This window comes from Tinamus guttatus, unplaced genomic scaffold, assembly GCF_059628265.1.
Source record: "Tinamus guttatus ecotype Peru unplaced genomic scaffold, ASM5962826v1 Tinamus_guttatus_pri_ptg000211l, whole genome shotgun sequence".
NCBI lineage: Eukaryota > Metazoa > Chordata > Aves > Tinamiformes > Tinamidae > Tinamus > Tinamus guttatus.
The window spans coordinates 9328392-9351292 of record NW_028288745.1 but is presented as its reverse complement, the minus strand read 5'-3'; the positions used below and the strand labels follow the sequence as shown (position 1 = coordinate 9351292).

The 22901-nt window shown below is 42.8% G+C and overlaps 2 protein-coding genes and 1 non-coding gene across 5 annotated transcripts in view; 2 read left to right on the top strand and 1 right to left on the bottom strand.

Moving 5' to 3' along the window:
• Positions 1–20341, bottom strand: part of LOC104569185 (divergent protein kinase domain 1A) — an 86697-nt gene extending 66356 nt beyond the window's left edge. Inside the window, exons 1-5 of one of the 3 annotated variants that reach the window (XM_088524529.1) lie at positions 20213–20341; positions 12910–13044; positions 12492–12599; positions 11067–11243; positions 9682–10506 (exon numbers count right to left, since the gene is read on the bottom strand). In XM_088524529.1, the coding sequence (XP_088380655.1) occupies positions 9694–10506; positions 11067–11243; positions 12492–12599; positions 12910–13044; positions 20213–20266 (1287 nt within the window). In that variant the 5' untranslated portion in view covers positions 20267–20341 and the 3' untranslated portion in view covers positions 9682–9693. Of the gene's footprint in view, positions 1–9681; positions 10507–11066; positions 11244–12491; positions 12600–12909; positions 13045–17148; positions 17292–20212 lie in introns of those variants that run through there. The other 2 variants (XM_088524530.1, XM_088524531.1) reach the window with 2 other exon arrangements.
• Positions 150–7309, top strand: RPL5 (ribosomal protein L5). Its single transcript, XM_088524545.1, has 9 exons — positions 150–390; positions 767–1011; positions 1364–1433; positions 1524–1639; positions 2894–3028; positions 3607–3809; positions 4769–4946; positions 6575–6663; positions 7147–7309. Exons 1-9 carry the CDS (start codon positions 150–152, stop codon positions 7244–7246), a joined length of 1377 nt encoding a protein of 458 aa, XP_088380671.1. The 3' UTR covers positions 7247–7309.
• Positions 4474–4569, top strand: LOC148594741 (small nucleolar RNA SNORD21). The gene has a single exon (XR_015913358.1). It is a non-coding gene; the product is annotated as a small nucleolar RNA SNORD21 (small nucleolar RNA).
• Positions 20342–22901: the final 2560 nt, after the last annotated feature.

Below are 22901 nucleotides of genomic sequence, written 5' to 3'. Positions count from 1 at the left end.
CTGGTGCCTCAGGGCTCCTTCCACTGAGGGGCGTCCACCAGGACCACAGCAGCTGCCTACTAGCAGCCATAGCCAAAACTAGAACAGAAACCAGTCAAGCGTTCAATTTCCAACCTACCGGCATTGCCTGTGAGAAACGCTTTATTATGATGCTGTCAGCCTTAACCTTCGCCTCAGCAACCCTCGAGAGGCAGCAGCTACTGCTTCTACAGACATTGCTGGGAGAGGAAGGATCCCCTTTCCCCTCAACTTATAGCTGCGAGGAGGGGGTGTCGCCAGCCCAGCTGGCCCCGCTCTGCTGCCCCAGCACAGGGAGTCCCGAGCAGGGAGATCCAAGGCTGGTTTGTGCCCAAGCTATTGTAGGAGCAAAAAGGCCTCCTATGGAGACGAGCAAGAAGTGACTTTTTGTTCCCCTGTTGCTCAACGCGGGGCGGTCGGAGTGCTGCTGCAGGCCGGCTCACCGCAGGTGCTTCCCAGCAGCGTGGGCACTTCCCGGCGGGTGCGGGGCAGGCAGCAGCTGTGCCCGGCTGCGGCCACCCCTGTGCGAAAAGCGAGGCCTGGGGAACTCTGAGATCCCTGAAGTTCAGGCTTAGGACTAGATAGTTAATTTCTGAAGGTAGTGGTAGATAGCCTGAGACAGAAAAGTTTATTTTGCGCTTTTTTCCGATTATTCGTAGCAAATGAATATTTTTTATCCTTAGTAGCAGGTAGCTATTTGTGATAACGCGGCAGGCTGCGTAACGCGATCAAGCTCTTCCTTTTCCAGCACGGCGCGCGGGGACAGCACGGAGGCGCCTCAGGAAGGCGCCGCCGCCGCGCGGGGCCGGCCGTGCGCGCGGTCCCCCCGCGCGGCAGGGGGCGCTGCCCGCCGGCCGCCGCGCCCTGCGCCGCCCGGGCTACGAGCTGCGGCTGCGCGGCGGGCGCGGCCTTTTCCCCCCCCTGCTGCGGCGGCAGGAGTCGTGCGGAGCGGGCCCCGGCCTAGGCCTAGACCGGACAGTACCTGGCACGATGGTCAGTACCGGCCCCCGAGAGCCCCGCGCGCCGCCCGCGCTGCCCCGCGCCTGCCGCGTGCCGCCGCTTGCCCCGATGGGGCCCGATGCAGCCCGATGCGGCAGCCGACTCCAGCGTGGCCTAATGGCTGCCGGCGGCGGGGCCCGCGCCGCTCCCGCGCCGCTGCGTCCCGGGCCCTTCTCCTCGCCGGGCCAGGGCGCAGCGCGGGGAGCCGCGGCCCGGTTTGGCCCGGCGCGGCCGGTGCTTTGGGGCTCGGCGTGCGCCTGGGCAGCCGTGCTGCCGGGCTGGCTGCGGTGGCTGCTGCCCGGCTGGGCTGTACGTTAATAACCGCCAGTTGTGTTTCTCATTCAAGGGGTTTGTGAAAGTTGTCAAGAATAAGGCCTACTTCAAGCGATACCAAGTGAAGTTCAGGAGAAGAAGAGGTATAGTTAAATTTCCTATAGCACTTAAGACATGGGTGTGTATTGCTACTTTTCTTACACATTTTCTACACTGTAACTGATGTTTTTCAGAGGGAAAAACTGATTATTATGCCAGAAAGCGTCTGGTGATCCAAGATAAAAACAAGTACAACACTCCTAAGTATAGGATGATTGTACGTGTTACCAATAGAGACATCATTTGCCAGGTAAGGGTTTGCCGCTTGGTTACGAACCTCCCTGACGTGGAATAAGCTTTAAGGGAGGGCAGGGTCGGGTGGAGACAACTCTGGTGGTTCTGGCCCTGATCTAGGCAGCTTTTAGGTGGTGGCATGGTTTGTCAGGGCAGAACACACAGCTCCTGTAAGAGAACGTGTCAATAGTACAAGCTACTAGTGTCAGCGTTTCTGAACATGGTTGTTTGTAATAGACTTCATTCTTTTAGTGATACTGAGACATGTAGAAGGTTTTAGGCAAGGGAAAAAAAAAACTTCTCTATTGTCTTTAAACTTGAAATGCTTTGAGAAGAGGGCCTTTTTTTTCCCTCTTGTCTGAAGATGGCTAAGGTGACTATGTGATCTGTCAATGTACAGATTAGGGGAGACTGCATGCAGTTGTCTGTTGCAGCATTTGATGTAATTCCTTATCGTAATTCACTGACAGAATGTTTTGATCAATTTTGAAGCTTGAAGATTTAAGTTTGTTTTATTGTAAATATATGTGGTCAAGCTTAAAGAAAACTAAATCATTTATTTGTAGTTTCTTTCTTCATAGAAGGTCTGTAGATAAAACAGCAAAAAAAAAATTTACAATCAGTTCAGACTAAACTATATGACCTTGAAGAGACTACTCCATCTTTCAAAATCAGTATGAAAATCGGTAGTGTTGGGTGCTTATACTTGAAGTCCCTTTCCAGTATGAGGGATATCTGAAAGGAGGGGGGCAGCTTTGGGGTGCAGAGGGGAGGTGTGGGGATGAAAGGGAGAGGTTCTGCATGGGAAAGGAGCAGCAGAAACAGGTCTGATAACTGCAGCTGTCTCACAGGACCCCCATGACATTGACAGTCTCAGATCTGTTAATAAAAATCTTTCCATTAGGTTAGTGGCAGCATTACCACAAATGTCAGGTGCTTTTGCTTGTTTCAGTGCTCTGTTGTGAGAATTACATGTAAAAAGTCGGACAGAGCTCATGCTTGCAGTAATCCATGGAAAGGTTGCTTTTGTAGGCAATTTTGTGGCCTCTTGATATAGGTGGAGAGATAAATAAACCTAATTTACTTCCCTTGGTCTGATTTGGATTTGTTTTTTTTTTTTCATTTGTAATTAAGGTCTGCGATAAATGCTTTTGAAAATGGAAACAGGGAAGAAAAAATACTTGGGAGCTGGGGAGCAAATATTTGCAGCTTGTTGGACATATGTTTTAGGTCTGTTGGTCTAAGTAGCTAATGCTTGTTTTGTTGTCAGATTGCCTATGCAAGGATTGAAGGTGACATGATTGTTTGTGCTGCTTATGCCCATGAGCTGCCAAAATATGGTGTGAAGGCTGGTCTGACCAACTATGCAGCAGCGTATTGTACAGGCCTGCTGCTGGCACGCAGGGTAGGTATCTGCAACTCTCTGGGAATTACTGCTCTTTCTTACAAAGGGAAAGGCCATTTTCCTAATGGGCTTGCTAGTAGAGATAACTAAATTTGTCAGTGTCTCTGAATATTAACTTTTGCTGTATAGCAAAAGTTGTTATTGTCTAGATTTCGTGACCTTTTATGACCATAAGGTCATGGCAAGAAGTGTGATAACATGCAGAGTTTCAACTCCAGCACCTAATTCCCAAGTCTGCTCCACACTTGGGTTTAGCAGAGGGAGGAAGTTGTAATTAAAGTGGGAGGAAATGCACCTTACAGAGTCTGCAGACATGCAGGCATCTATTTTTCCATGTGAGTTCTAAGCATACTCGTGTGCCTCCTGGGACAAGATGCTGAAACACAGATGCACTTAGCACCTTATTAATGTTATAATAAATGCTGCCATTAATATGGAGAACATAATTTTTGTAAAATAAATTTTTAAAGCACAAAGGTTCTACTGAAAATGTGTTCTATGTTGGTGGTAGTAATAATGGAAATGAATTTGGGATTGTGTGATTTCTTATTTTGATTGTTTGGTTCCTTCCACCACAGCTTCTGAACAAATTTGGCCTTGACAAAATCTATGAAGGCCAAGTCGAAGTGACTGGTGATGAATACAATGTGGAAAGTGTGGACGGAAAGCCTGGCGCTTTCACCTGCTACCTGGATGCAGGTCTTGCCAGAACAACTACTGGAAACAAAGTCTTTGGTGCTCTGAAAGGTGCGGTGGATGGTGGTCTATCCATCCCTCATAGGTAATTCAGACTTTTTAAATCTCTTTAGAGTTACCTGAAACTTTTCTTTATGTGACAGTATATTTATGTTGTTACTTTATTTTGAAATAATTTTGTTACAGACCTGGTGGTGATTATATAGCCTATGTTCTGTTTATCCCCTCCATTCAAATAGGCACAGTTCTGAGAGTGCTATTAGAAATCTTGGGCTATTGAGATGTTGTTAAAACATCTAGAAACTGAACAAAACAGCCACTGTGTTGCTTCTACTTTAAAACTGTCTGGTGACTGAATACATTTAAACAAAGAACTGTCAATATTTATTTTGAGTCTTCAGCAAAGTGTGTGTGTGTGTATATATTTATTTATTCCACCTTGAAAACTTTATTTACGTACTTAGCAGGTGAAAAACAACCACTGGCATTTCCCACAGTTAGAATTGCTTGTGTAAGTCTGAGCAGTCTACCTGCACTTCAGATTACCACGGGGAAGTTTGGACAGTTCCTATCATGGTCTATGAATGACTGAGTTGAGATTTCTGGCAGCATTATCTAACATCGATATTACAGTTAGCTAATTCTTTTTGATAGCTATCATAGAAAAAAAAATGGAGTTTGTAGTTTTGTACCGTCTCCCATGTTATCCTGTGCTTCTTGACTCACTGCCTGCTCCTCCTGGCTTGGCTGCTGCGTGATGAAACCCCAGTGACTGAGCATTCTGTAGTTGGTCCTCAGTCTGTATGTGATGAACTGCATTGTTTCAAGACGGGACTGATAGCAGCTGAGATGAGCTTAAAACTTCAATTTCTCAATTTGTTTATTCTTTCAATTTTTATTTGGAATTTTATTTTGGTCCTATCTGTTGGCTCTCTTTGAGAGAATAGGATGTATCTGTCATTTCTGTGTTGATCAGATGACCTGGTTTCTGAACTGGAGCGTCAGACAATGTATCTTACTCTAACTGTAACTGCTGTTTCACAGTACCAAGCGTTTCCCTGGTTATGATTCTGAAAGCAAAGAATTCAATGCAGAGGTTCACCGCAAGCACATCATGGGCCAAAACGTTGCAGATTATATGCGTTACCTGATGGAGGAGGATGAAGAGGCTTACAAAAAACAGTTCTCCCTGTACATAAAGAACAATGTAACGCCTGATGCGGTAAGACTTGCTTGGCTGGCTCTCTTCCTTGTGCAGTAGTAGAGATGCTAACAAGGGTCTTGCTTAGGAACTTCTCTACTAATGCAAAATAGTGATGCAATTCAAGCAGTACACCTCCGTGCAAAGAAAATACGCTTCCCATCCATAAGGGTTCTGTAGCCTAGCACGGGGCTCTGCAGACTAAGATTTTTTTTCCTGTTTTAAAACCTAACATTTTTCCTACAAATCTGAGCTTACAGAATAGCACCCTAATGCAGGCCCTGTACTTTTTTTTTTTTGCTAATATGGAAACCAGCTCAAAAAGATTCTGTGCTTGCTGTCCCTTCATTCCTAATCCTGCACAATAGCCTGTTGATTCCTCAGCCATGGGAGCTTTAAGTGAGGATGTGTTCCACACTGGATTGGCTTTATGGGTTGTGGACCCTATAGGTAGCTGTAGGTATCAGGTAAATAGAAAAACTCCCAAGATTGTTCCCTTGCAGAAGCAGTTTTCTCAGAAACTATGTGCTGTGTACACTATACCTGATGCGAGTGCTGTGTTTAGTTTTTGAATAATTTGCATAGAACAGTTTCCAAAAGACATGTAATATGACCAACTTTCCCATTTCTCAGTGTAAAAGCAAACTTCTTTTAAATATTTTATCTTGTTGTCTGTAACACTCTGCATGATTTCCTGCATTAGCAGGCCTAAGGCTTGGAATAAGCGTTCTTCTTATGTCTCTTTTTAGGCTGCAGAGAACTACTTTCCTGATCCCTTTATGGACTTTTTTTTTTTAACCAAATGCTAATTAGTTGTAATTTTATCACTATTAAAAAGAAATAATTGTGAAAGACATGAAATTGGCATTTACTAAACAAACAATACTTAGCATATGTTTGGGGTCTATGTCAACAGCAAGAAACTTGCTATTACAATCTAGAGTAGCTGGGGTAGAGTGGTCTGAAGTAACTAGAAGCAAACCTTTAAGCCATAGCTCCCTCTGGGGCAGAGCAGCAGACAGACAGGGATCCTCTGCTAGGTTCTGCTGTTGATCTCTAACTGGAGAGACCACTTCCATTTTCCTAATGGAAGGGTTAAAATAATAGTTCCTAAGCATTATGACCTGCTGCCCAGGTTTTGACTGTGCTAGCACTATAGGAGCTGTTAAAAAGAACTTTTGAGCTCCTCTGCTTGAGCTCCTCCTCTGATGTATTTCTGTTGTTGCCACATGACTGCAGAAGATGCAGAGATTGTCCTGATTCTTGCAAGGCTCCTTCAAGTTGTAGCTGTTTCCAGAATTTCTTTGACTTTCTCCCTTTTAGGAATTCTGGAGCTGTGTCATATGCAGTAGTTACATACTAAGACTGCATATCTATAGACAGGGTGTGTGAAATGACTTTGCTTTAACATGAGTGGGGTTGACTCTTCAGAGATTAACTATATAACAAAGGAAAGATTTAAAATATTCTAAGCAGAATAACTTTCTTGCTGCCTTTAAATTTAAGTGTAGGAAAACAAAGGCACGGAAAACAGGCTTCAGAAGAAACATGATTTCAACTGCAAGATGCAGTTGATAAAGGCATCTAGTTTCTTGCTACACTCCTGTAACTAGACTGCTGTGAAAATTTAGTTGCTCTGTTTGTTTTAGATGGAAGAAATGTATAAAAAGGCCCATGCTGCTATCCGGGATAATCCAGTCCATGAAAAGAAACCCAAGAGAGAAGTCAAGAAAAAGAGGTAAAATTGTCTCTTTTAATAGAAGTGGGCATTCTCTGAAGTCTTGAATGCAGTGTGAATGATTTATCTTAACTCGCCTAAATGTGTGTTTCAGAACAGGTTAATTAAGTGTCAGTGAACTTCAGCAGTGAGAATCTAAAATCTAAAAGCCTTTATCCTGAAAACAAGAGGAAAAAATAAGCCTGATAACATTAGTTATTCATTATTTGAAGCATATATTTTTAGATCTTATTTTTTTTCTGGGGAAATCTGCCTCTTCAGGAGAGGCAGGGTGACTGGTTAGGGTAGATTTTACCTCTTGAGCAATTACTGCAGACCAAATACCGCTTATTGTAACACAGTTATTACCTTAAATCAAGTATGTTGTAGAAAGAAGGAATATGTTAAGATAATATTCTCAATCACAGTCCTGGTATACTGCTTTTTTGGCAGTTCTTGTGCTTGTTTCTACTTTACATATCTTCCCCTGTACTTGCATTGCAGATGGAACTGTTCCAAGATGTCCCTTGCTCAGAAGAAAGATCGTGTTGCTCAGAAGAAGGCTAGCTTCCTCCGAGCCCAGGAGCATGCAGCTGACAGTTAAGATAACTTCACGATTTTCTAACAAGCTTTGAAAAAAGTGACAATAAATTTATTGAAAAAGCAACTGTGTAAGATTTGCTTATTAATAACTCAAAAGCTTTTTGTATGTTTACAAGACTGGAAAAAAAAACAGCAAAAGAATAATCAAGTACTCTATGGAATCAGCTGCTGCTGCACAAAAGAGAAGACAGGCAAAGACTCTAAAACAAAGGCTGTCACATTAGGATTTTATTCCCCTAACAAGGGGAAATCAATGTGGTTAATTTTCAGTGTGACTAATCAAAACATCTCTATGCAAGAACTTGCTCTTTCTAGCTACAAAGTAGACTTCTAATTTGACTTGCCCTTAGCCCTTGTTTATTCCCCACTTCCTTTTCACAGATGCATGACCTTTAAGTCTAAGGGGAAATAAAGGTGTTTGCACCCTTACAGCAGGTGTCAAGTAGGCTACAGAGATAGAGGTGTTATAATACTGATAGGTGGGGTAAGTACTGCTACTGAAAGAGAAAGGATGCTTTTGATTTATTGTAAACAAAAGTATTTTCAATGAAAGTCTTGATTCAACAGCAATAAAAACAAAGGTTCTATACAAACTGCATTATTAAACATGTTTTCCAGTTATTCCAAGAAGCCATTTAAAATACCCATCAGTCTTTTGATTTTTTTTCTGCCCCACAGAGTAAGAATTACATTCATATTTTTCACCAAGAAAATTAACACTTAAGTTCTTCGCTGGTTACAAATAATTGTTATTTCCTAGGTGGAGGACATTAAGTTAGAGACAATAGTTAACAACATTTAAGAATTATTAAAAAGTTCATGTTTACAAAACAGCAAAACTTAACCCCAGCTGCTTCCTATTACATGTGATACAGCAAAACATCATTACTGATGTTGATTTTATACTCAACTTTAATCATTGAAGGAATGCATTTAATACAGAACATCCAAAGTAATTAAAAAGGAAACCCTTTCCTATATTAAAAGCTTGTTCTTCTTACCTATGTTAAAGATGAATTAAGGGGTCAGATGTATAGACGTACATGGGTGACTGCCTCATGAAAAATCACTAAGGATTTAAGTACTTCATCCCAAAGCATTTATAAACTAAACATTAACAGATAATTGAGCATAGTACTTCATGCACATCCAGTTCTACACAACTGTGAAGATAAATGTAAATCAGCAGATTTACAAGTTACACAGTGATTGTGCCCTGTGGAATGCCAGATAGAAATTGCTGATTTACTCATGACTTAAAACCTAGTGACTCCTCTCCTCCTAGAAAAGAGAGCAGTAACAGGCTGCAGAGGGTACTTTTGCTTTACACTGTATGTAATTCCTAGCTGTTGTTATCACAATTAGGCCCCCGTTTAGTTTAAGCAATAGGATCTTGAACAATCCAACTTCTGTTCTACAGTTCTGGGCTAGCTCTGGCTTAGATGGTTGCTGCAGTTGATGAAGACTTAAGTACAAAGCTGTAGCTCAATTTATATTGGTACTAAAGAATCAGGACTATCCAGAGCCATAGTTTGTTATGCACTGGATTCCAACTATGGAAGTTTCTTAACATTCCACTATCAATATTAAAAAGTTAATTAGCTCTCATTTTCATTATTATTTAATAATAATGAAAGGTAATAATAACAATAATAATGAAAGGTAAGTCCACAAACCCAACTTGGCAAGATCTTCTACAGCTTATCCTGGGTTAAAGGTGTTGACTGAAGCACAATTGTCTGCTTTAAACATATGTGTATTACTACTAGAGTATCTACATCCTTTTAAGAACTAGCATTTTAAAAATCTTGGCTCCCAGCATGGTGCATGATATCAGAACTTTTAAATTAAACATTCAAGATGTAAGATGAGGTAACAAAGTGTAAACAGAATCTAACCACAAGTCTCATTAAAACCTGGAGGCTCTGGAATAAAACTTACAATTTTCCAGCCATTTAAAAAAAATTACCTATTAATGTGCAAATTCTGCCATGCCAAGGTACTGGTAAACCTCAACCTCAGTTCAGTTCATTCATGACAGCAGCTTGGATGCAGCCACATCGGTTGCAGTAGTGGTGGGTCTTTATAAAACTACCTGTGATAGTTCTAGTATTTTGCAAGTTAGCGATGATTTTCACAGAACTGTAAGATGTTATGTTAGTCAATGTGGTGGCACAGTGATTACTTTGATCCTGTTCAAGATCTGACAAAGTGCACAGAACAGTCAAGCATGCAGAGTTGTTTTATGTCCGTAACACAGCACTGGAGCACCAGAAGGGGCTCGTGGCCTCTACCAGATCATTCAGTGTATGTTCATTCTTCAAGAAGCCCTGTGACAGGGCACTGACTGAAGACAGGAGTTAGAGGCATTAGTGAAATCCAAAGAAAAGTGTCGTTTAAAAAAAAAATGCTGCAGAGGAGGCAGGCCACCTCTTGTGGGCAGGAAAACTAAGAGTCATTTGTATGGGAAATTTTTTTCCACAGTAAAGTTTTTAAATTATTTAGTATTAAAGAATGCTCCATTTCCATCTGACTTGCTGTGACTTTAAGGGCAATACACAAGTATAGTTGTTTTTCTAGCTCTTCATGGATATCTGAAGGAGCCCCCCGAAGCAAATAGTCTTTCAGTAACTGACAGACTTTGGCCAAGTTTGGCTGAATGACTTCTGTGGTACATCTCATTTTACTTTGGTCACACAGAGTTCTACAGTCTGTACCATAAACACAGTCCAAGTCTGAGTTACACTGACGATCTTTAATTATTTCTTTCAGATTCATTTCTGGCACAATTTTTCTCATGTCCATCATTTTCAAATCATATTTCTCATTATATCCCAAATTTTTGGCACTTGTATCACACATAAGAAAATTCCCATAAGGTCCATGGAAAATATCTTCCACAAATTCTAAAAGCCCTATAGCTATTTTTGCTTTTCTTGGCCACGATGGAGTAAACCATTGGTCCATGCTTCTTCTGAAGCCAGAGGGAATGAAAAGTTCTATGATCCATGGAAGGCTAATTCCATAAAGGGAAGTATATTCAACTCTTTCCATCACATAGAGATCCCCACAGAAACCCATCAGTTTGGGAGTGTGTTCTTTATCCTGCAAGATGACCATTAATAGAAATTCTTCTAGCTGCAGAAGTGCCCATGCAGACTTTGCCTCGGGCAGAGAAACTCTGCCATCCTTGTTTCCATCAGCAAAAGATAGGATGAGATTAACCAACTCTGAAAGATTTCCTTGTTCACCCAATTTTGCCTAAAAAAAAAAAAGAAAATGATTAAGTATAATTTCATTATCTGCCACTCATCCAACTGTAGTTCTCCTTCCTGCCATTCTCTTTCCATGGCTAATACCCTAGGCTCTGCTATCCTCTGATTTCCATGATTATAGATGTTACTAGATGATTATAGAACTTGCTACCAGATCTATTCCTCCTAGCTCAGTTACCATAATAATTCTTCCTGAACAAAAACAGATTAGTTAAGAAATTGTTTTAAATGTGCTTTGAACAAAGCCCTGGAATCTGGTTAAAAAAAATACTTAACAAGCAGATATATTATTTTTCTAAGCTGTATTTTCTAAACAAATTAAGGTTTTAGACTTGTAAGATGCACGCTAGCTTCCATTGATAAGAGAAGGCTAAAGAAGCACGCTACTCATCATTACTTCAGACTTCAAAGCATCTCTGGGACAAACTTTTTTTGTGCTCATCTTTCGAACTTAACTCAAAGAACAAAGTTTACATAACAGAGCTTTCTCACCAACTATAGAGAAATAAGCCCTTATCAAAATAGAATAAATAGCCATCTACTCACTTTAAAAAGACCATGTACCATTTCTTTGAATTTCTGAACAGTGGTTCCTCTAGTCGGTTTATCAAACAGGACTGTTTCTTTTCTTGGTTCTGGATCACTACCAAAATCAAGTTGCGTAGCTTCTTCCATCTGGCATTTGATAACACCTTGCAGATTTCCCCAGATTCCTAAATACATCTATGTCGGAAAAGTTGGGGAAAATATACACACACACACACACACACATATATATATATAAATAAAATTATTCAAGTCCTTCATCTAAAGATCAGCTGTGCTCTAAAATCTGCTTTAAAAGTCAAGTAGCAACAAAAAGCAGAAAGCAGAGTGCTTATGGACAGTGTACAGGGCCAACATTCAAACAGTGGCAAATTCAGGTCACGTACACTACCGCAAGCACTTAGGAGAGACTATGCAGTCCAGGTGTGAAGATAGGGAGATAAGCAATATACTGGGATTAGTACCATCTTCACAAAAGTGTTGAGAAGCTTCTGCTAGGCAAGCATGACAGCATAGGTATTATGCAGTACTGGAGTATTCTGTCAAAATGTGAAAGGATCTGGTCATCTCCTTGGAAACCGAATTCTATAACTGAATTCACAGTTCACAGCAATTGCAGGTTTACAGTACTTTTAAAATCCAGAAGGATTCAGTCAGAGGCATACTCCTTCATTTAATCCTCATTTAATCTTTAATCTCAAATGCTTATCTTTCTGCACATATTCATGAAGACATACTCACAGAAACAGAATGACTGAAATCTGTAAGCTTTGGCTTGAAATTGTTAAGCGTTAGGCAGCTACAGCAGCTTGATAGATGCCACTATTTGCTGCATCAGAAACTTCCTCCATCTTAATGCTTCACAAGCCCAAGAAAACCTACAACACTTGCTGAGTTAGATCAGTTCACCCAAATGCTAGAGACTTGGGCCAGGAGAGCTGAACCTGCGTGGCAGGAACTACATAAACCACTGTCACCACCCAAGTGCTTTGGAGGACCCCCCAGCACAGCAGCCCCCAATCAATAAAAGCCTGATAATGCTGAAGACCCAAGTGTGTAAGAAAAGCAGAACAACATTGCTCCTCTTGACATGATTCTTGCGTAGCTCAGCTGAAGGAGAGAAGGGAAAAAATATACACATGGGCAGGCTCTGGCCTTCAGCCTCTCCCACGGATATTCTGCTTCCTCTTAAAGCCAGGAGATGCCGGGACCCAACAGACAGCTGCTGCCAGATGAGTTTTGCTCCACGGCTTTCTCGAGGCTATAGGTTTAGAAGGAGGGAAGATGCCCTAGAGTGGGTAGATTACTAGAACGAGAAGAGGGTTTTACATGGTTAAATGGATGCACAAAGACGCTATAAAGCCTGCTTGATACTCTAGAATCAGTGAGCAAAACTAGAGCTAGGTTAGATGTGTAAAGTCTCACCTGGTTATTAGGCTTTGTTGACAAACACTTCCCAAAATACAATGATTCTTTTGCACACAGACTGCTACATGCTGACCCATCAATAACTCCAGTCCTGTATTTATCACACTGAAACAACCAAGGAGAAAAATATTTAATAAAATCACTGAAGAACCAAAGGGCAACAATCACATCTCTCCCAACACCTGGATCATGAAGACAGAGAGAGAGAAAAAAAAAAAAAAAAAAAAAAAGAAAGAAAAACCCTATCCCCAACACTTAAGAAATACACCTTTATAGTGTAAAACAAAAGATATAATCTTATTTTAGCATGACAGAATAGTATCATTTGGTTAATTCCACAGTCAGTTCAATCAGTGCCACATGTAAATTAATTGGGACAAATACTTGAGAAGCAAACAATGCTAAATATACTTACTATTATTTTCCTACAGTCATGTCCTCTGCATAGCTCTGTGTAGGTGGAATACTGAACATACATAATCCAGCTGCCAATGAAAACTACTAACCAAGAGATAAAGAGATACTTCATTCTCATATACGAGAAACGTGCCTAGAGGACATAAAAAGGAAATATTTTCCATTATCCATTCAGCAGTAGTCATAATGGTAGAAAAGTAACATATTTGCTATTCCATCTTTAAGAATTTGACTTCTAAACTGATACAATAAACAGACTGCAGTACATAGAGCATTTGCTTCCATGACCAAACAGGACTGACAGGGTAGGCAAGGTCAATTTATTTGGTTGGAAGAAAAGTAAAAGTATAAATAGAAGAAAGAAGATGACAGGCCATCCTAGGACAAGCCAGGCTTTAAGAGCCAGTTTGATAAGAAAGAGAAAAGGACAGATCCACTATTTTCATTTTCCTCTCACTAAGAGCAGCACTCCTGTGCCGCTTCTGGCAAACCAAATCCAGCAGAACAAGATTCTGGTCAAACAACAACCTGTGTTCAAGTGAAAATATGCAATTTTTATACGCAGTGAGCAGGGTGAATATCAAGGAAAGGTTTCATATGCTGATGTCCCCCACTCCTTCCTTGAAACATCACCACTTCCTTTTGTGAGTAAATTTGCTTTGTACTAACCTCAGCTCCAGTCTTGTCCGTAACTGTGTAAGAGACTTACATGCTGTTCAGTGACCTCCCTTTTACCTTCCCTCCCCCCTGCTCCAGCCCCAACTGGAGGGAAAAAGTATATATTTATAAATTAGGAATTGATGAAGGAAGAGGAAAGAGCACCAAGTGCCTGGAAAGCAAGGGAGCAGAGTGATCCTTTTTTTTCCCTCTCACAGATCCAGCATGCTAGCACTTTGATTTTGATACAGCCATTAGGGTTAGAAGATAATTAAGAAATCTACCAGTTGTATTGGGTTAAACGCAAGATCTATTTCTACCAGTCTCCTGATCTCTACCAGTGGCGAGAGGTAGATGCCTAGGGAAAAGTGAGAAGATACCATATATCTCAAATGCTCTCACATTTTCCTTTTGAGGGACTTCCTAAGACAGACGTGATTTATATATTTAGTAAACAGCACCTGACTTGTCTTTTACGATTTTATCCATATTTCCTTAGAATTCATGCAAATTTTTAACATTCACAACACCTTGCTGAATTAATTCCACAAGTCTACAGTCAGCTACATTGGGAATAGGTAGACAGTCAAATCCAGTTCTTAGCTTTATTTTATGCCCTTAGGTCACATACTGAAGGACAATTATCAGTGTCCAGCAATACCTGCCATGGCTTTGTAGGCCTCTATCACATGCCCCGCTGTGGCGTCAGACTTTTTCCAAACCGAGAAGTCCTTCCCTAAGCGCTCCTCATGGGGCAGCCCATGTCTTTGGAAAAGGTTGAGAACGGCCGTCCCCAGGAGCAGTTTTTGCCGTCCCCATCACAAACAGACCTGCCAACCCAACGTGCCCCGTGCACGGGTGGCAGATGGCGCCACCTGCAGAGGGAAAGGGCACTGACTGCTGAATCACTACAACGTCACAGCAACGGACGCGGGCGACACTGACTGCAGCGTATTGCTTCGCCTCTTACACGTTTTTATAAAATATTATATTCCTGAAGAATACAAAGCTAGGAAGATGATTATTTCAGAACACACAGACACCCTTTGCTTAGAGTTTTAGATTTCATAAGAGCACGCTGACAAGCCGTTTCAGTGTGGAAGCAGGCCCAGCCACTGCCTGTCTGCGGCTGTGGTACTGAGGCGAGCGGGAGCTGCCCCAGCACAACGCTCGTGCAGAGCACGGACGCGCAGTGGATGCCACCTGTCCCAGCCTTGCACACTCACTTGTCTACTTTGATCGTCTCAGAACTTCCCCCGCTTCAAGGACGGTTCCCCTGCCTTTGAGCAAATACTCTAGTTACAATCCAGCACCTGGAGACTTAAGATGGCGACCCCCTCCCAACCATACACGAAGCTGTAGCTGCTTCAGCCGAAGCATCTAGTCACACAGCACAGGAACTTCACCGAGAGGCAAACAGCTGTGGGCAGAAACTCTCCAGTGTTATGCTTTAAAATATTCTGCTTTTGAAAAGCAGAACTGAAACAGGATAACATTGCTATGGCTGCATTTCTACCATAAAAGTTCTGAGCACCATACAAGTTGTTTGGCCCTGGTTCTTTACAGCTCTGCACTGAAGCCTGTTGTCATCTCAACAGGCTCAACAGGGTGAACATCTTGATAGGGTGAAGCCCTCGGCTACAGAGCAGATATTGCTGTAGCTTCCACCTCAGTTTAATTATTTTACTTTGGAGCAAGGTCTGGTAAGGACCAGGCAACCTCACATGCCTTCTCTCATAAGAATTTTCAGTCTTTTTTTTCCTCCAACAAAGAGTATGATTTGCCAGAAATGACCATGGTCTGAAGCATGTGCCACAGTTTCATTCTCAACACTTTGCAAAAATAAGCCACAGAACAGATTCCATTAGTGTCAGGTTTTAGGTTATGTTCAGCATCAGAATTTATTTGGCACTGAACAACAACACTTCTTTGAGGGTTTGCTACCTTGCAGGATCCCAAATCTGGACCACTTCTTCCACCACACACTCTCAGTTTCTGACACTCGCAGTGTCAGAAAGTTAAGAACTTGTTTTGTTATCCATTCTTGTTCAAGGGTAGTATTTTGGGTATCAACCCTAGTAGTCGGCAGGTTTCAGTAATTCAAGCAACACCTGCAAGACAGAAACTTATAAAACTTTAGAAAAATATATTTACAGGTATTAAATGAAACTGTATGAAGCGGTATTTTTCATGACTACAGCTACAGAGAGCAGCATGGTTTTTGGGCAGAGTTTGAATAGGAAAAAATTCTTTTCCCAATTTGATTTTTTATTTTTTAGAAGTGATTCTTTCATAACTATCTAATTACCCAGTCTTTATTAGAATATTGCAGAACATCTACAGGGAGAACTAAAAGCGGTGCTATCTTATCCTCATTATGGCAGACAGTTCTGCAAATTGCCTTACTGAAGCCTATCACAAGGCTCTTCTCTTCAGAATGTGTCTATTAATAGAATTACTAAAAATCCCAATAAATTCACTGTCTGAAATGTTTTTCCACACACACAAAGGCAGTTACTACAGATCAGCAACCATAGCAAGTAAATACTAACGCTTATCTTTCCTCTATTTGAGAGATAAAATACTTTTTAGAGACAGAGCTAATTTCTGTTAACTGTTTTAAATAACCCCAATATTGCATAACATTAATAGCCTTAGTACAGCACTCAAAACTACTAGCAAATGCTGAGAAAAATCAACTGAAATAAATTTCCTGTCTTTACACAAATATGCTTTTACTTGTGTAAAAAAAAAAAAAAAAAAAAAAACACTACTTGGGAACTAGAGCTTATGAGGACAAAACACTCGAGAGTTTCTTGTCCATTTGCCCCATGCACCTTTCTTTAAGCCACCACACCAATCTTTAAGCCAAAGTGCACAAATACACCACTTAATAAAACTTCACGGGGACTACAAGGAGTCTGCAAACCTCCAAACCACTGCTGAAGGTTGACTATATCGATAATATGGGAAGTACACTGCATCTCTGCTTTTATCCAAATTTGTCCTCCTTCTCAGACAGGAGGAGAATGTGTTTAGGACAGAAAATCCTGCCCAAATGGCATTCAACTGCATCATACAATTGGCAGGAAGTTCTGCAGAAGCTGGGTTTATTTTGGGCTCAATGCTGTGCCAATGCAGTCACACAGCTTTTGACTCAAGATACATATGTCCTGCTGCTTCAGAACATGGACAAGAGCACATGTCTGCTCACAGAAGACCACAGGGTTCTACTTGCTTTGAATTAAAGGGGAATTTATTTAAATAAGGTCTTACCACATGTAGCAAGAGACTTGACCATTTGTTTTCTTCCCATACATTTTCTCTACCGAATTCCAGCTTCCTCCCCAAAAATCAGGCTGCGAACATAGACACACTCACTCTACTTCATCTAAGAAGTGTCAAAACTGCTGTGCATGTGCTGTACCAATGCAGATTTACTGAGTCTGGTTTGGCCATTTGTGGCAAGTAATACAACCCCAATACTCTGGACTTAGTGCACGTGTTTGAGATCGTCTGAACACATGAGCAAGAAGGCCCAGACACGGACTAGGGAACACCACCACTAACCAAGCTTCACCTGGAATCATGACAAACTTCCAGGAAGTTTTGAATAACACTTAGAGCTACAGAAGGACCAGGAGCTCTGAGGCCATCAAGCAGGAAGTGCTCAGAAGCAGGAAACACAGCAGCTCTCCTCTGCTCCATGCTTCCATCAGGACTCCTGAATATAAGCCAGGGAAAAGAAGGATGAAGGAAAGCACTTGTGATGTTTTAGAGGATATTACAGACTCAGCACCTCCCATCACTCATATTTTACTGTCACATGCATTTAAAAATAATTAGACATTTATCCCTTGGAACAGAACTGGAAAACCACTGCTAGCAAAATTCAAGCCTGGATACACTCCAAAGAATGTGGGGAGTAGCAGATCAAAATGCAGCATAGCTGCATGCCAGCTTTTTGATGAGTGTGCTTTTTATTTTAAATCTTTTTTATGGTTAAAGAGTATGAAAGTGTTTCTTTGTTTAATACTACAGTTTAATTCCACAAACTATTCCACATAACTATATTCCCCTAATCCTTCCCAAATCTGTGAGCTGTTCACACTGTTTTACATGCTAGCAAGTGGAAAAGTGCCCATAAAGTTTCTACACCGATCATGATGGAAATCCTCTTTTGTTCTCTTTCAGGTTGACTTATAGATCACTTCAAGAAGGCTGGTGTGAATTCTGGGCATATTAACCGATACTGCTTTGCATGTCACATCCCGGACACATTTGTATTTTCAGAGCACACAGCACACACTTAAAGATTATACTATTATGTCCTGAATTGTTTCTATCCCAACCAATCAGACTTAGGGAACAGAGTCTGGGATCTCTCTTGAAATAAAATAGGATAATGCTAGAGATAGAAACCCAGATGTTTCCCCTTCAGAAGATAAAACAAAAGAATAGAGGATTAAAAGCTTATAGGAAAGAGCTTATATAGTATATTTCCATTATCTGGGGCTTTACAGCTTGTTTATTCTTAGCCTTCCAAAGATGATGTATCACACGTTGCTGAAGCGCATGGGACTTCCCCAAAGAGCCTGAACTTGACTGAAATTCTCTAGGGGACAGAGCTGCCAAGCACAGGGAGAACAGAGACCTGGGACTGTGTAGGGGAATCTTCTTTACCACCCTTCACGAGCCTGCTGGCTCATCCTCAAAGCACAACTGCTAACTAGAGCCAGCAACTGCACCAGTAACCAGCTGCTCTTAAGAAAAAAACAGGCCAGCATCTCCCAAAAGTGGGATGCTCTTTCTCCTCCTTGCAAAAGCATATATCAGTCACAACTGTTAATTCAGCGTTAATCACCCAAATGTATATCCAACACATGATTATTATTTTAATCAGTGTTACTTAGTAGTGTTAGAAGCTTGTTCAGTTTTTTTTCTGTAGTTTTTAAATATTACATGATTTCCAGTCCAAGTAACATGAAAAGTTTTTTTAATTATTATTTCAGAGTCACTGTTTTGAGACACAGCTTCATCAGTGTTTCCATGGATCCTCAACCACTAGGTTTGGGCTCAGGAAAGATGCCTAAGGCTTTGTACTAATCTTTTTACATGAGCTGCAGATACTTGACATCACATTGCCCTTAGCCAGGAAAATCAACAGATTAGCTATGGATCTTGCTTTCTGCATGCAAGCTAAAGAATGCTAAAATAAATGAATAACAGAACATTTGGCATGGCACACTAGTTGCAAACCCACTCATAGCCTCTTGCTCCTATTTCAACAAGATAGCTAGAAGAGGCATTAAGGCCTGTATTACCAAAAACCTGGGAGTTCATATCACAGCTTTTTTTCATACCAGAAAGTCTGACACCCAAGCCAGTAAAATTTGTAAAGTTACTCAGCAATAACAGTCTTTCCCAGTGCGTTAGCCTAACAATATTATGCAAATTTTAGAACTTGCAGCTTATTCATAGCTCCATCTCAGTAAGTTGAAGTCTAGCATTCAGAAAACATTGGACTTTTGGAAAAGAGTTGCAGAGTGCTCTGATTGCTATCAGCAGAATTAGACCTTGAATACTTCTATAGTGTAGAGACAGTAATGTGTAGTGACAAGTAAAGCCAATATATCGATAGCTTACTGCCATTCTATGGATACACCAAATAGCAACATGCATTCACTAGCTGACACAGAAAGATAAACTGATGTTCGCAAGGCTTTTAATAGTCCTCTCAAAATAAATCTATAGATTAATCAAATGCAGTTGTTCAGTGCATTACATGTTAGTCAGAAATAGTTTTTAACAGAAAAGTCAAAGAAATTCTTAAAAATAATTTGTTCCTAATAAGTTGTCTTGCTTTCTTCTTCCTCCCTCCTGATTTTAAGGTGACACATTTACTTAAAAGGTCTCTAAGTCAAGAACGAAAAAGGGGATAAGTGTAGTCAGTTTTCAGTGGGTTGTTATCAAAGAGTTTTAGCAAGTCAAAGGAAGCAAACAGCCCAGAGAGTCAGAAGGCAGTACACGAATTGCTTTTGTGAATTCATTTTTATTTGTACAAAAGAAATGTTCTGGTACAAGTGCCTAATTAAGTAAACACCTCCAGAAGAACACTGCCTGATTAAAAGAGGGGAAAAAAAAAAAAAAAAAGCAGTAAAGGGCCAGCTACACAGAGCCATACCACAAAGCAAGCACTAAAGAAGTTACACCCACACCTGACCCTGCCCTTCTCCCTAGAGGCCGTCCTATTTCAGACCCTCCCAGAAGAGAATGGATTTAGGGAAGTTCCAAGGGGAGGAGAAGTTAAAACATTCAGGACTTCTGGATGCATCAGGATGGAGGTTAGATTTTTTGTTTTTAACCGAACGATCACAACGCGTGCAACGCGACAGCGGCAGACGACGTGTTGCACCGAGGGGCGCACGGCTGAGCAGCCCGGGGCCGGGAGGCAGAGGGATCCAAGGCCCCAAATCGCAGCCGCCCCTCGTGCTTCCCGAGGGAGCCTCGTGCGGGCGGCACCTGCCCGAGGCAGCTCCGGGGCCGGGAGCCGCCTGGCCGGTCCCGCCGGCGCCGCAGGCCCCGCGAGCCCGGGGGGCCCCGCGAGCCCGGGGCGAGCCCCGCTGCGGCGGGCAGCGGCCTACCTGCGAGTAGTGGGGCTTCCTGAGCCAGGCGCCCGCGAAGAGCTGCCTCGCCATGGCGATCGCACATCCCGGAGCGCGGGGCGAACCCCGCCTGCCCGCCGGGCCTGCCGCTGTCACCGCGGAACCGGCCGGCCGAGGCACAGGGAAGGAGGTGGCGGCGGCGCCCCCGCAGGCACCGGCTGATGCCGAGCGTCTCAGCTGTCAGCCCCGCGGCTCGCGAGCTCCGGCCTTAAAGGGCGGGCGGCCGCCGCCTCCGCCGCCGCACGAACCCGCTCGCCCCGCCGCCCTCCGCTTAACGGGGCGGGGCGAGGGGCCCGCCGGGCCCGCCCCCTTCCCTCCCCCGAGCAGCGGCCGTTGCGGCTGAGGGGCCGGCGGGGCCCGCGGGCCGCGAGGGGCCGGAGCGGGGCGAGGGGAGTCCGGCGCCGCCCGCGGCTGCCTCTCCGCGGCCGCGGCTGCCGCAGGGCCCTGCCAGGACAGCGCCGGGGAGAAGCCGGTTAATAAACAACGTGTCTCGCTGATGGCGAACAGCCCCCGTCAGCGAGGTGACGCGTTATTAAAGCCAGCTGCAGCCGCCACGTTCGGAGCGGAGCTCGGTGCGTTCCCTCAGGAAGGGGGGTCTGCAGGCGGCCGTGGCTCTGCTCGTCTTGCTGTGCCCCACGGTGGCCCTGGGCTCCCTCAGCCGTGGCCTGGGCTGCTGGTGATCCCCCATGCGCCACTAGTAGCCTGCGAGCCACTAGGTAGCCGTGGGCCAGGCGATCACCTCAGGTCTCACTGGCAGCGGCTGCATCTGCAGTAGCCCTCAGCAGCCTAAAACACCATAGGCTAATTCAGAAGGAAACACAGATGAGGACTCATATCACAACCACACAGGCGAGGGGCATCAGTTTCATAAAACGGGGTGTCACGCATGGCTGCTTCTGCAGAGCATCTCTGAAGGCTTTGCTCACTTGTGAGAAGTCCCAGTCTCAATGAAATTAGTGGGAACGCTGCTAACTTCAGGTAAACCTGTCCTTTTTTACATAAATGTTAAAGCTTAACTCTTCTCTGTCTTGTGTTCATGACTTGACTGTGATTCCCTTAATACCATGTGTTTAGCCAAGTCAGTCAGATGCTGGGAGTCTCCCGCTCAGATGATTTTTTGGCTGTGAAGTTTAGGCCAAACTGATTTTGCCCCTGTCTGCAAACAAAAGTAACAAGAAGCCGAAGAGAACATGTCACGGCTTTGGTTCTTCTGTGCACTTACCAAAAACGACTGCTTTGATGAAAAGTCACAAACGATTTTTTGGCAGGGCTTGCTCTTTAGGAAAGATGTGTATCTAGAAACCAAATGTTAGGAGGTCACAAAGCATTAAAACTCTGCAGGATTTAGAGAGATTTGTGCTTTAAAATTCAAGAGCAGTCTGCGACAAGTTTTTGAATCATATATTTGCTAACAAACTCACTCTGAAGTAGAAGCCTGAAAATTAATTAGTAAGATTTGGCAGTCCTGTAAAAGCCAGCCTGGCCGTGGCAGCAGCCAGCAGCTCCTGCAGTAAGGGGGTTTGCCTCTCCTGCTATTCAGGCAGGCCCCGATGGCTGCACGTTCTGCATTGCCTCCCTCTACAACTCAGTGGTTTGCACAAGTCTAGCTACATTGCCGGCACGCAGCGGCAAGGCAATGTGAGAGGCGACCACAGAGCAAACATTTAAACATTTTCCTGAATAATCTCAAGTGATTACTTTACCCAGTGCTCCCTGCCAGCCCTTAGAATGACAGGCAGGAGTAATCATGAAATGCAGGTCTCCCATATGGCAGGCAAGGATCTAAATGTTTCATTCCTGTTAGGTCTCGATCCAAACAGTTCCTGGCATATGTTCATCAGGGAATATGCTTTTCACTTAGTGCATGAGACTTGAGTTGTCTATGAAAGCAGGTGTTTTGTTCCAGCACTGAAGTGTGTAGTTATTCTTTAGGTGCTTTTTGCATGGAGGCTTAGCTAAATGCTAAGAAGTAAGGCCATTTCAGCCTTTACCAGCCACCTGTTAAACACGGAGTCACAGATGAAGCCTTTGGAGATGTATCTCCCAGGTAAAGCTCGGCCAAGTAAGCCAGAATAGCAACAGAAGAGGGGGAGCGTGTCCTGATGTGGCTTTCAGTGGGTGTGGAAAACTAGAGGGACATTCCAAAGACCAGAGGCAGAAACGCAGCAGAGGAGGAACATAAATCCCTCTGATATATCACTCTGCTCACTCATGCTTTTCCATTCTGCAGTTCGTGTAACCCATTTTTGTACATCAGTGCCAAAACACTGGCAAAAGTTAATGCCAAAACAATAAAAGTAGTGGTAATTTATTACTACCTGTTAATAATTAAGTTTCCTATCCAGCTATATCAACACTGAGTGCTGTCATTCCGGTGATATATATTTTTTTCAAACATAGAAATCAGTGCTGGTTTTACAAAAGCTGCGTTTGTTGTTAATGTTAAAGGTAAATGTCATTTTCCAGCACGTTCTTACTTTCACCTTCAGTGAAATACATGCTAAATATGACTCAAAAGAACCTGAGAGTTCTCACATGTGCTGAGATGTTCAGGAATTCTGGACATACACTGCATGAAAATATGAGACTAATATGAGAATGGAAAAGCCCAGAAGTCTGAATTCTTCAAGATACTCAGTATGATGCGCACATTATACATAGAATGAAT